General features: G+C 44.9%; 1 protein-coding gene across 1 annotated transcript; it reads right to left on the bottom strand.

The window, feature by feature from the left end:
* Nucleotides 1-1,309: 1,309 nt before the first annotated feature.
* On the bottom strand, nt 1,310-12,308 carry CCNE1 (cyclin E1). The gene is made up of 11 exons (XM_082862550.1): nt 12,227-12,308; nt 11,711-11,762; nt 11,516-11,603; nt 11,221-11,289; nt 6,676-6,821; nt 6,428-6,563; nt 2,955-3,050; nt 2,606-2,740; nt 2,384-2,495; nt 2,135-2,292; nt 1,310-1,836 (listed from the first exon to the last, which is right to left on the bottom strand). The coding sequence occupies exons 2-11, from the start codon at nt 11,731-11,733 to the stop codon at nt 1,714-1,716; spliced, it is 1,086 nt and encodes a 361-aa protein (XP_082718676.1). The 5' UTR covers nt 11,734-11,762; nt 12,227-12,308; the 3' UTR covers nt 1,310-1,713.
* Between the last annotated feature and the right edge of the window lie 1,375 nt (nt 12,309-13,683).

Genomic DNA, 13,683 nt, shown 5'->3' with positions numbered 1-13,683 from the left:
ATGAAGCATTTACCTCAAACATGCTTTCAAACCAGTGTTTCCTCACATTTGCCAAGCTCTCAAACTTATATAAAACTTTGAAAATAGAAATGTTTTCAGTGCCATATTTTTGCACAGAATGTCAAATATAAATTAACCACTTTTAGGATTTTTCAAGTCACAAATGATCACCATTAAAAATTCACTACTTATAAGGCAAGAGCATTTCTGAGATGAAGAAATAATTAGCTAGGAGTATCATTTGACTAAATACCATTACATGTAGATTTATAATGCATTTATTAAGAAAACTGTATTAGAACTGCCAGAACTATAACATCACAATGTGAAAAAGTAGGATCTCTCAAATTTCATATAAATATGGTAGATTAAAAGTGGCTGTTTTTCTTTCTACTTCAGATAGATTTTTGCAAAATAATAAAATACCAAGTTGAAATAAATGATATTTATTTGCTCATTCACCCTCCCTTAATGAACCCATACATACACCAAAGCATTGTGAGAAAATGAAACACAAGACTTGACAAGGCCATCACTTTGGGAATGTTCCACAAAACATGATGTGAACTGTACACACTGGGCCTTAAAGTGGACAGTAACCTCCTCTGTTAGCAAGGCACTTGGTGATTCCATAAATGGTCAGGGAACAGACTATATACGAATATCACGGCCTTGAACTACATTAATTTTACTTTGCATTTTCTTGTTCAAAGTGTAGTTTTAGGCTACTATGTTAACAAGTTCTCCGAACAAAAAAATACTTTAGGTTAAGCTTTGGGTAAGGATGAAAAGAGTATTAAATAACACTAATTACAGATACTTTATGACCCTTGTCCTGTGCTCGGGAAGGAATCATACCTAAGAATCCTCTCGATGCAGACGTGACTTCACTACTATCACCACAGCCAGCCAGTGAGGCCGCCGGGAGCCACCACTTCACAGGGCACTGTTGGAAGATGCCAATCAGAGCCTCATTCTAGCTCAGGGGCCCTGAGGAGGCCTGTGAGGCTGCACCTGAAGCTCACTTCAAAAGTTTTCTTTTAATATATTTGCTTGAGAGGCTTGAGCTTTGAGAAGCATGAAGTTAAAAAAGAGAACCTGATATAGCCACATTCAAAGTTGACTCCTAACTTAAATTACCAGACATAGCTCATAAAACCAGCTGTCTCAAAGACAGTGTTTTATCTTTATTAAAAAACGGATAAACATAGCAGCACTTACAAAACAACAGTTCATAAAAGGCATTGTACACTGTCAACTGATAGTATGGAAAGGGGAGGCCCCCAGCATAGCTGGTTGTGGGCTGCGCACCGTTAACGCTCACAACCACCTGTTCCACTTAATACGACTCGACCCAGAACAGCCAGGGGGAGACCAACAGCAACATGGCACTCCTCAACTTCAAGCCTTTGTTATTTGTGTGAACAGTCAATCAAGTCAAGTATCACCCTCCTTAGCAGCATCTGGAGCACTCATTGGTGTTCTGGAGGTGGCTGGTGTACTCGACCCACTTATTAAAAAAATCTAAGCATTCAATAAGAAACACTTCTCCCTGTCCAATGCCATCCACAGAAACCTTCTGTTGCGGAAGAGACATGCTCTTCCATTTAAATATCTCTGTAAAAGCAAATGCACGCCTCTGCTGCAGTAGACAGGAGAGAACTGGGGGCAGGCACTTCCGCACAGCTGTCTTTGGTGAGGATGCTGGTGTGGTCATGCTGTTCCTTGCCCACTGCTCTGCTTCTTACTGCTCTGTGGGGGGGTGAGGACCCCAGTGGGGAGAGGAGAAATCCTATTTTCTTCAGACAATATGGCTTTCTTTACTTGGGCTTTGTCCTGATGATAAGAATAAAAGCCAGAAATGTTAACATGGAAGAATGTATACTTTGGGCTTCACTTACTTTGTGCTTTTTTCTACGGAGATGAGTGAAGGAAAAAAATAGCAAAGAACAATCTAAAAGTCTCTGGGCTACATGATACTTAGAGAGAGGATCTGTTGACCACCATTTTTCTTTGCCATGGAATTAAAAGAATCAGAGTCTTTTAGGGATATCTGGAGCCTGTGGGAAAGAAAGTGAAGAGGCTGCTCAGGCAGTTTTAAGAATTCGTCTGGGAAACAAGGAACAGTACTGACCAGCAAATCCAAGCTGTTTATATGGGTCTGGATGTTGTGTGCATCTTCAGCAGGAACTCCCCTGAAGTGCTTAAGTTTTGAACTTCCTGTTTCCCTTATAACCATGGCAAATGGAACCATCCACTTGACACACTTCTCTATATCACACCACTGATACCCTGCAATGAAAATACATGCTAGGCTCAAATGAGGCCAACAACTGGTTTATAAGTTCAATACACCTATGAATGGGCTGGAAAGCCAACGTACCTGAAACCTTTTGCATCAATTCAGATGAAGAGAAATGATACAAGGCAGAAGCAGCAAGTACCCCATAAGAAAATTCTAAGCAGCCGACATCCAGGACACAGAGATCTAAAAGCTATGGAGAAGAAAAGAACACTGAGGGACACGGCCAACACACATCCCTTCTAAAGTTACTCCATCTAGTGGTGGGGTAGGTCACCCCACAGAGGTAATAAAGCCACTTACCTCTGCAATCTGTATGAAGATTTGCTGAGGATACTGCGGCAGGAGCACTTCATAAAAATCATTTAGATATGCGACCTGCATGTATACATTCAGCCAGGACACAATGGTCAGGGGACTTAAATGCCACTTAAGGGCCTAAGGGAAAACAGAGAGAAGAGACCAATGGTTGAAAAAAGAAAAAGACATTGCTACTCCCTTTGGTCCTCTAAAGGAGTTCAAAATGCAGCCATTTCCCATGCCACAGTGTGTCCACCTAGAGAACACCTAGCCAGATGCACTCATGCTGAATATAGAAAAGATATTATGTAGGAATTTTTAAAAAGGACTGAAAAACTAACTTGTAACCAACCTTCATAATGATTAACTCCATGGTAAGAATTTCATCTCCTGAACAAGCCCCATCTGTAACATAAGCAAACTGGTGCAACTTTGGAGGATAGATTTCCTGAAAGGAAATAAAAGGAAGATACTACTGGCAAAAAGTCCATCTCTGATAGTTTTAACTTATAATGTACCTCCCAATTTATTCTTTTTAATATGCTGATATAGAAAGAAGGAAAGGGTACATTGATGGGATAAATACAAGAGCCACTCCAGTGGTTCAAAATGCATTAATTGTGAAAGAAATGAAACAGTTACCCACATCAATCAATCAATAAATCAATCAAACTTTTACTCAATGGGGAGCTTTGAAATTTTCACCTTTTCAACATGTTTGAAAGCTGTGCCCATTCACCCTTCTAATCACACCAAAATTTTAATCCTCTCAGGTCAAAGTTTAATTTTTTTGATTAAAGGAATTATATTAACCTAAGCATTTTGTATACTCATACTTTTCTTGGTTAATTTCTAGCTTTTTTGTGTGTGTGGCTGAACTTTAGAAGGCCTCAAATTAGAAAAATTTAGACAAATAGTTGACCTCTTCCCCTCATCTCAGTGGAGCTCAAGCATGTACTACATAACAAATATTTGAAAATTATTTACCTCAAGTTTGGCAGCAATAAATAAAGACGAAATCCCAATAAGTTGTAAAAGCGTTTTTACAATATTTTGTTGTGTTGCCATATACCGATCAAAGAAATCCTGTGCCAAGTAAAATGTCTCTCTGTGAAGTTTATAAACTTCACACACCTGAAAAAATAGTAAGTTTTAGAACAGTTACTTGAGAAAAAAAGAAAGACAAAAAACTTGTCATGAGTTTGGTGAAGGATAATATAACCAAATCAAGAGAGAGAACCTGGCTTCTCTGAAAGGATGGTTACCTTGCTTGTCCCTAAGCACATGCACAATGAAAAACTGGAACTCAGGTATAAGGATGAAGTGTTCTGTGATCTATAATATAAGAGCAAACGTTCATAGGCTGCGAAAGAAGGTACATTCACAGCCTGTTAAAAGCAGCATTTCAAGGAAAAATGGAATTTTCTCAAAGAAAGGTGTCCCCCTTTATAAGTTTCATTATGACATGAGGAAAGAACTACCATATTTCTTCACAATGGGCACTATCAGTATGAAAGTTTGAAAGCTGGAACATACATTTATTTAAAGACTACAACACTAAAACACTGTTAATCTGTTAATCACAAGAGGCAAATGGTTTTTTAAAAACATTAAACAAAAGACTCGGAGATCTAGGTTCCAGCATAGGCTCCCCTTTAGACAAACCCATTTATCTTGGATTATCTCAGACTATAAAATTAAGACAATATCTGTTTTGCCTATCTCACAGGATTGCTGTGAGGCATGGTGAAATAGTGTACATGATGGAGTTGAAAAGGACCAAGGAAATATTAGACCTCAATTCATTACTGTCATCAAGTGTCTGATTGTGCATTTAAAACTGCTGTTCCTAAACAGTATATCCCATGTAAGTACACTTCATGGGGTTAATAAGTAGAAAAGGTACCAAAGGAAACAACAAACAGAACATTAGTAGAAAACTCCATCAATCACCATAGAGTGTTTCTCTATGTCCAGGTGGAGCCATATTTAGAGTTAGTTTTTATAAAATAACACAACTACAATAGGATTAGAAGTAAAACTAGAGCTTCTGTTCTCTAAGGAACAAACTTTCAGACTACTTTACCCAGCTCACCATTGGGCACACAGCATAAGCACTGCCTTTCTTATGTACAGACTTCTTGGCTGGGCTAGGGGCTGGGAAACTTAACATCGCTGCAGATGAGACTGCCTGTGAACTGTGGACTCTAGTCTTGTCCCACTGAAGACATAAAGGTTACCATTCTTTTCTATCCTTTCAATAGTATTACATGACTTTTTTCATTGACTTGCAGGGAAAATCATTTCTTTAAAGCATCAATTGCATCAATGGCATCAATTGCATTATATAAAATAGAACCTCTCAGTCATATCATCTTATGAGCTGAAGCCTGAGAGGTTAAAGCACACCACATCTAATGCTTCAAGGAACTATAAAATGTTCCAAAAGGCCCCTAAGGGCTATGTGCCATGGTGGGTCTGTGGACAACAGCAAGGCCAAAGAATTTGTACATTTGTACATTTTCTATGTTGACATTTTCAGGGACCAATAAAGAAAAGCAAATTAAGAATGATAAAAATAGCTATCTTTTCTTGCCTACCATGTAAACTGTACTTATTTCTAATCCACACAAACTGCAAGCAAATATTGCTAGAAAACATTACAGATGAGAAAACCAAGACTCACAGTTAAGTGACTTGCCTGACTGAAGCACACAGACGTAAAATGGCAGCAGGGGATTTGACTCTAGGACAATCACAACAGGGGTACACATACCCCTGCTAATACAGACTTCCTAAAGGGTACATGGCACAGTTCAGTTTTAGGGAATAGACACTCAACTTCCATATGTGCTTTCATAAAACAGATCTGCCTGAGATGTCCTTCCACATCACAGAAGAAAGCCCACTTCTCACCCACCCAAGGCTTACAGAGGTGTCCAGGAAGTGTCCTTAATTGAGCCACTACTGAGTCACCCACACTTCCTCCCAGAAGGAGGTGCACTGCCTATACAATATTACTTTTTATGTTTAACAATTATTCATCACAATTTGTAATACTTGTTATTTTGATCAATTATTGTAGAGAAGTATGATAGTGTGATCAATAAAAGATTTGAACAAAATATTTTGTTAGGATAAAATTCTGTGGGTAAAGAGAAATGAATCCCAAGGAGTTAAAAAGAAACAATGTAAATTTTCTGACTCAAAGATAAATTTGTTCATATATTTTTAAAACATTTGGTAGTGGCTATCAAATAGCTGTTATCCATATTCCACTGTGTACACTCAAAAGCAATCTGAGGGGCTTCCCTGGTAGCGCAGTGGTTGAGAGTCCGCCTGCCGATGCAGGGGACACGGGTTTGTGCCCTGGTCCGGGAAGATCTCACATGCCGCAGAGTGGCTGGGCCCGTGGGCCATGGCCGCTGAGCCTGCGCGTCCAGAGTCTGTGCTCCGCAACGGGAGAGGCCACAACAGTGAGAGGCCCGCATACCACACACAAAAAAAATAAAAAGCAATTTGAGTGTACAAATAGAAAGATCAAATATCAATATTTATAATTAATTGGAAAATACAACCTTTGCAACTACTTAAACTTTGAGAAAAAAATTAGATGCCAACTTAAAAATATCTAAGGGGTAAAGATACTTCAGAAATTCTTTTAAGGAAGTACATAAGCAAAAAAGTTAGGCCACTGTAGTATATATACCACAGTTCAGAGACACAGAACGTGTCAACGGAATCAAACACTTGAAGAGATTATAACAGCACAGAAGAAACTAGAAATGGCCAATGCTTCTAGTTAACAGGAAGGCTCCAGCTCACCTCCATTAACCAATCTAGAAGAATCGCTCGCATTTTAGGCTGCAGAAGAGGGTGCCGCTGCATAAAGTGCTTATCCCTCAAGTATGTCTTTTCCTTGTTTAACATGATTTTCCATACTTCCTCTCTATTTGCCCAGCTACAAAAAACAAAAGCAAGCAAAAGACAGGTGTCAGTATGCATCCATACTAGTGAGGCGGGAGTGCACACAGGGAGTGAGAGATCCAGAAGGCACTCAGCAGTCAGCTTACTTCAGTACAGGCAGTGGCGAGGCTCTAGATGGTGTGCAACTCTGAGGCTTATATGCAGAATTCGGGTATACGAGCTCATCCTCTTCTTTGTCAGGTGTGGGAATCAAGGAACAGGGGTTTTCACAGACTGTATTACTGTCCCAAGGCTGTAAAGAAAGACACATTAAAAAAATGTTTGATGTAAACCAGCTGTTTTTACATTCATTGATTTGTCAAACAGCCAGTAAAACAGAAAATGTCTTCACGCTGGAGAGAAACCTCTAGGCCTAAGTCAATATTCTGGCCTAAATTAAGATGGAGATAGCAAGGAAGACACAGAAATGACTCCAAGCTTTCATTTCATTTTGTCATTAGCTTAGGAGTCTATGCAGTAAAACCTAAGAAAACTACAGTCAGTAGCATTTTACCCTCTACATCATCATCCTCATATGAAGTGATTGAGCAGCAAAATAGACGCAGTAAGGGTAAGACAAAATGCAAACAGCTCTTACGTTACCAAAAAAACAAAAGAATAAAATCTATTGGCAGCTCAGTAAGACACTGAGCATGACTCCTAAAGTGTGTTGTGAGATTATTTGGTCACAATTCAAAGATTTGTTTTTTTTAGTAAGTACAACTAACCTAATGAAATGTCTTAAAAGTGAAAGACAATTTCCAGTAAAAGCATTTACATAAGCACTCCACAATCACAAGTATAAAAAATGTAAACTGATTGCCATCTATATTTAAAGTCTCCCCATTTTAAAACAAAACCCACCAAATGTGACATCTTCGTTTGGTTGCAGGTCAAGCCAAAATTATTACAAAACGGGGACCTTTCCTTTTCCTTAACTCAAAATGAAACAAAAGGAGCATCTGCCTAGTTAAAACCGAATCAAGCAATAGTCACAGGATATATTAAAAAGTCTGTAGAGATAAAGCCTAGATATTCCTGAAGACCTCTGAAACCTACCCCAAAGCCTTGCAGAGTGATAAATGCTAATTGAATAAACCATCATTAAAAACCCAAACAGGGCTTCCCTGGTGGCGCAGTGGTTGAGAATCTGCCTGCCAATGCAGGGGACACGGGTTCGAGCCCTGGTCTGGGTGGATCCCATATGCCGCGGAGCAACTAGGCCCGTGAACCACAACTACTGAGCCTGCGCGTCTGGAGCCTGTGCTCCGCAACAAGAGAGGCCGCGATAGTGAGAGGCCCGCATACCGTGATGAAGAGTGGCCCCCGCTTGCCACAACTAGAGAAAGCCCTCGCACAGAAACGAAGACCCAACACAGCAAAAATAAATAAATTAATAAACTCCTACCCCCAACATCTAAAAAAAATATATATACCTATTAAAAAAACCCAAACAATGCTTCTTTTAAAGATTCCAGATACTTAATTTAAGTCAATTTTTAATATTTGGAAAATAATGTCATTTTGCCATTTAACATTTTTCCTTTTAAAGCTACTCTATTATCTTCCTCTAAAGGACTATTATTGATTTTTAAAATTATAAAATAGTAATTTTATTGAAGACAGGGCATGTTAACAATCCTGCCAGTATGGAAGCTCTATAAAAAGTCTGAGACTCTTGGCTTTTTTTTTTTTTTTAAAGCAGAGAGATCATTAATATTGACTAGAAAAGAGACAACGGAGAAGACTATAAATGAACATAGAAACTTGGGCTCTAATTGCTGCCTGGAAGATATGGGACAGGGTGGCTATCACAGCACACCGGTCACTTTCAGAGGAAGCCAGAGCACTTTCAGGATACTGAGAAGAGCAAAGCAGGATAAAGCTCTTCTCCATCCAATGTGCAAAGAATTGGGCATGCAAATTAACCATGACAGCTCTTGCCAACAGCTGTTGGAGAAGGGCAACATCCCCTTCCAGTTCTAGTATCATGTGCTGGTAGTATTTCCTTGACTCAAAAAGGGTCACATTACAACTGCTTTAAGCTGCTCTTCATTCAACAATGAATTCTAGTTTTGAAAGCAGAAGCTGGTTGTCACCCTCTACAGCCACATGGCTGAAATAGCTGAGAGGAGGCTTTTGGAGATAAAACGGTAACATTTCCCTACCTGTAGTTCACAGACAAATTGGGTGAACCACAAGCAGACAAATGGTTCCCAAAGTTGGCCTTTTAGGAACCAGTGGATGAAGCAGAATAATGAAGTCTGTATCATTTAACTTGAGTGTATACCATGTCTCAAAGAAAGCAAGATCAGTCTGACTTTAGGAAGGAACTGGGTAACAGCAAGACACCAACTTTTAACTGAGAATAAAACTACCTTATGCAAAATTATGTTCTGAGAAGTAACTAATAGAAATTCCAGGACTCCACTTCAGTAAAAAAGTTGGGTCTCATGCAAAAAATTGAACAACAAAAATGGATATATTAAATAGACTTTAGATAAAAGAGTATTATCTTCATTGAGAAAAACCTAAGGTAAGAATCAAAGGTTCCATGTGGTCTTGACGAAGCAGTTTCATGGAGTTGAGCATGAGGGCTACAAGTAGCTCAGAGCTGTTGAACAGGGCTGAACTATGATAACTCCAGAGAAAAATTCTGTGTAATTAATTGGCAAAAAGGTTGTTACCACAAAATTCTAGCTTCATGAATCTACACAGAGAAATAAGACATTGATTGCTCCATAAATGATGGGTAATTTTCAAGCTATCTACTTTGCAAAATGTGTAGAAACCTGTTGCCATTAATCTCTGAAAAACCATGAAAATGCCTTCTAGTGGGAAATAATATGGCTATTCATGTTATCACATCTATCAACTCTCTGCAGTCCAAGGATAGGACCAAAGCCCCACCTTAGGCACCCTAGGCACAGCTCAGGTTATCTTTGAGAACAGAAACTACCCTAAAACTCCAAGAAGTCAACAGGGACAGCTTTGCTTCATCCTAAGTTAAAAACTTCAATTCTGGGCTTCCCTGGTGGCACAGTCGTTGAGAATCTGCCTGCCAATGCAGGGTACACGGGTTCGAGCCCTGGTCTGGGAAGATCCCACATGCCGCGGAGCAACTAAGCCCGTGAGCCACAACTACTGAGCCTGCGCGTCTGGAGCCTGTGCTCCACAACAAGAGAGGCCGCGATAGTGAGAGGCCTGCGCTCCGCGATGAAGAGTGACCCCTGCTTGCCGCAACTAGAGAAAGCCCTCGCACAGAAACAAAGACCCAACACAGCTATAAGTAAATAAATATATATTTTTAAAAACTTCAATTCAAAACACAGGCGGGAAAATAACCAATCTTGAATTTCACAAAGTAGAGGTCCATTTTAGTAGAAATACACAAAAAATTAACTTGCTTGGTTTGAAGTCTTTACAGGGAGAAAAAAGGAAAAAAAGGAAAGAACTTGGAATGCACTGTCTTATTTCCTTTCCTAAAGTAAAGTATTTCTTCTTCTAATACAGTAAGGAAATCATCAAGCCATTGTTCAATATTCAGTGGAACCTCCCCAGAAATACTAATTACTAGGGTCTTATGTGCAGTAACAACTTTTTACAAATAATGTGGCCCTCGACTTTGAAGCCCTTCACTCTTCCAAACCCAGTTGCTATGGCTGTTGCTCACTGCCCTACAAAGTGATGTGCTTCCACTGCTAACCTAATCAGGACCAGTATCCTCAGCTCAAATACTATTCCTGCTCAGCTTTTATCTGCTATAGCGTCAGAAAGCCTAATCAGCTAGTTTGGAGATAGGCTGCTTCCCCTACTAGAGCCATAACTACAGTCTCCAGCCATTTCTGGAGGCAGAGAGATAATACAAGCTTTTTCTGCTAGGAACTTCTGATATTATGATGATACCATGAGCATGTAAGAAATATGGCGGGAACTCCATGAAGGAGGGGCAAGAGAAATGGACTAGTCAATTTTAAAAATGTGTTGAGATGCACATATCATTACACAGAATGTCCTCCTAATACTCTGGTGGAGGACAGATCAAGCTCCAGGTGACAGTGACCACTGTAGGTAATTGCTGGATGGGCTAGAAGAACTTTCAGAAAGGGGGAAAAAGTTTGAAACATGACCTAAAGTGGGTGGGAGCAGGAACGGGAAGTCCTTAAGCACCATGACGAAGAAACACAAGTGTGGATGTGTGCTTATGCGTGTACACACAAACCCCCATCCTCACAGTTACCCAAAGAGCTCTGTCTCAGGAGCCCTCCCCGCAGTTCACCAGCCCACAGAGAGGCTGTAGGACAGACTCCGCCCCTGGCTTGCACAGGACTCTAGGTTACTTTCTTCCTCTAACTGAGTCTCAGTTTCCTCAAGGGCAAAAGGAGAGGACTGAGTTATGTGAGGTCCATTCTGGTTCTTCCAGACATCAGCGCATATTTGTCATCTCAGGGATGTCAGTCAGGAACACAGACCTTCCTGGAATCTCAAGGCTGGCAGAGGTCAGTGCCCACTGACAGGCACAGCGCTCAGTTGTATGGACTGTGGCCACAGTTAGAGAAAAAGTCTTCAGCAGAAGGCAAGGAAATATGAGACTTAATGTGACCCCAAAAAAGGAGACCCTCAACTTAGACCTAATCAGAAAATGTACCTACCTGACTGCCACACTGGTGTCTCACGGTCCTGTCAATTTTGGCAACTTCTTCATCTGGATCCTGCAAAAACTAACATAAAACAACCCACACCCCAAGGAAACACACCAAACAGCCCAAAGACAAAAACACAGAGAGAGAGAAAAAAAAGAAAGCTGGTAAGGTTATGAGCACCATTTCTGCCAAACGCACCCCCCTTGACCCCCTATCAATAAATATGTGGTCAGAACCCAGCCTGGTACCCAGGTAAGAAGGGGGGTGGGGGGAATCCTCCCCCACCTGTCTCCTTTGTACTCACAACGGCCACATTTGCCTTCCTTTTCCTGGAGCGAACAGAGACATCGGTGCCGCTTTCCTCTTTCATGGTGCCGGGTTCCTTCCCATCCCTGAAAAGCCAGGATGGCACAGAGGTAAGAGTTCTCCCCAAATCTCGGCCCACCCCTCCCCCACCACTGCACACCTTCCCCTTCCCCGCAGCGGCCAGGCCACTCACCTCTCCTTCTTTTCCCTCGGCATGGCGCTGGGCGCAGGATCAGACCTCAGGCCTGGGGGCACGAAGCGGCAGTGGGGTGAGGACGGCCGGCGGAGGGGACCAGGGCCCGCCGGTCCGTCCCGGGCACCCCTCCCCCTCCCGCGCGGGCGGCAGCAGCGGCGGGAGTCTCCCGGGCCGGTCGGGAAAATGGCCGATGGGCCCGGGGTGGCCTGTCACCCGCGGCGCCGCCAGCGGCCCGCGATGCCGGGTCGGAACCCGGGGTGGGGGGGGCCCTCGACGCCCCCCGAAACCCTCGCCGGCCCATCGCCTCCCTCGGAGCCCCGGCTGCCTCAGTCTTCCCCTCAACACCTCCCCGTAGCCTGTCCCTGAGTCACCCTACCGGGGCACCCCGCGCTGACGCCTCCAGGGACCCGGCGACCCGGCCTCGCCCCACCCCCACCCCGGCCCGGCCCGACCCGGGCGCTCCAGGAGTCCCAGCCTGCCGCGCCGTCCGGCAGCCCGCGGCGGGGTCCTTACCCGAAGCCGTCTCCGCGGCAGGCAGGCGGGCTGCACGAGCCGAGGCCGGAGGCAGGAGGCAGAGGCGAGCGGGAAGCCGGGAGGCGGGAGGCTGCGGAGGGCCGAGCGCGCGGCGGTGGCGGGATCCGCGCCTGCCCCCTACACCGCGCTGGCGGCCGAGCCGGCTGCTCCTGCGCCCGGCTAAGAGCGGGACATTTAAAAATCCCAGCGCGCGGAACGGGCCCCCGGCCCGCCCTCGCGCCCTCCCGCCACCCTCCGCCCCGCCCCGACCGGCTGGGAGCCCCTCAGCGGCCGCCCGAGGGCCCGGGCCCGCCCAGCCACCGCCCTCAGGACCGCCCCTTGCGGCGCTGGCCGGCCCCGGCGCTCCGGACCGCCAGGGGCGGGGCCAGCGCGGGGCGGGGCTAAGTGACAGGGCCTGCGCGCCGGAGAGGCGAGGCCCGGAGGCCGGGCGGGGCCTGCGCGGCTAGAGCTGCGGAGCCCGCGCGGGGCCGGACTCGTGGGCTGGCCCGCGCGCGCGGGGGGGCGGGGCCGCGCAGGCGGGACGCGGGGGAGCTCTGGCGCGAGCGCGGCAGAGGGGCGGGTCGCTGGGCTCCGGGGGCGGAGCCGAGCGGCGCTGGAGCGGCAAAAAGCCGCGTGGCCTGCGCGGGTGGAATGTAAACACGGCTGACGGCTGGGGTTCGGGCCCTGGCTGGGGTCTGCCAGAAGACCCGACGTCCGTTGGCCTCAGGCGCGCGCCCTGTTCCTCCTTGTACGTCCTCCCCGCCCCCGAGACGCAGAGTTCCGGGCCCTCAGTCGGGGCGGGGATGTGCCCAAGGTCACAGCGCCTGGTCACAGAGCCTAGAACCAGGGCCTCAGGCCGCCTGATCTGGGGCCCCCCCGGGGAACAGCTGTTACTCCTGGACGCGCGTCCATCCCTCTGTCCATGCGTACTTGCGTTCATTCAGCTAATAGTAGAGCACCTTCCATGTGTGCCCCTTCCCCAAAAATTCTTCAGAAGACCTTTCTGATTCTGGGATTTCACGCAGACCTCTCTAGCTTAAGTGTTTACATCGACGGGCCGTAAAATCAAATCTACACTCCCTGTCCTACAGGACTCCGCGTGGACTGGCCCTCAACCCCTCTCAGACCATTCCTTCAACCCCCTCCTCTCACAACTCTTTTGGCCACCCTGTGTCCTTTCTCATGTCAGGGCCTTGGAGTTTGTTGTCCCCAGCTCTAGCCCCTTCTGGCTGCTCATCCTTCCCGAGAACTTCAAGGTCTTCAGTGACCACTTAATTTAGAGCACCCCTCTCCCCAGGAGTTCCTGTTCACCCCATTGCCCTGCTGTGGTTCCTTCACAGCCCTTGCCACCATATGTCTCTTGCTCCTGTCCATGTTTGGTGCTCCGCTCCCTACCTTGTCTGTCTTGTTCACTGCTGTATCCCCCAGTTCTTGGCAAAGTCCCTGGAGGAAGGGAG

The sequence above is a fragment of the Leucopleurus acutus genome, assembly GCF_964270905.1.
Source record: "Leucopleurus acutus genome assembly, chromosome: 20".
NCBI lineage: Eukaryota > Metazoa > Chordata > Mammalia > Artiodactyla > Delphinidae > Leucopleurus > Leucopleurus acutus.
Note: the sequence above shows the minus strand (reverse complement) of the source record. Positions and strands in the feature narration are given on the sequence as shown.

Bases quoted from the DNA above. Each gene is read 5' to 3' on its own strand.
- CCNE1 (XM_082862550.1), bottom strand. From the start codon at position 11,733: ATGCCGAGGGAAAAGAAGGAGAG. The intron at 11,290-11,515 runs GTGAGTACAAAG...GTTTTATGTTAG, and splicing joins GGAAGGCAAATGTGGCCGTT to TTTTTGCAGGATCCAGATGA. The intron at 2,293-2,383 runs GTACGTTGGCTT...TTTTCATTGCAG, and splicing joins ATTGATGCAAAAGGTTTCAG to GGTATCAGTGGTGTGATATA.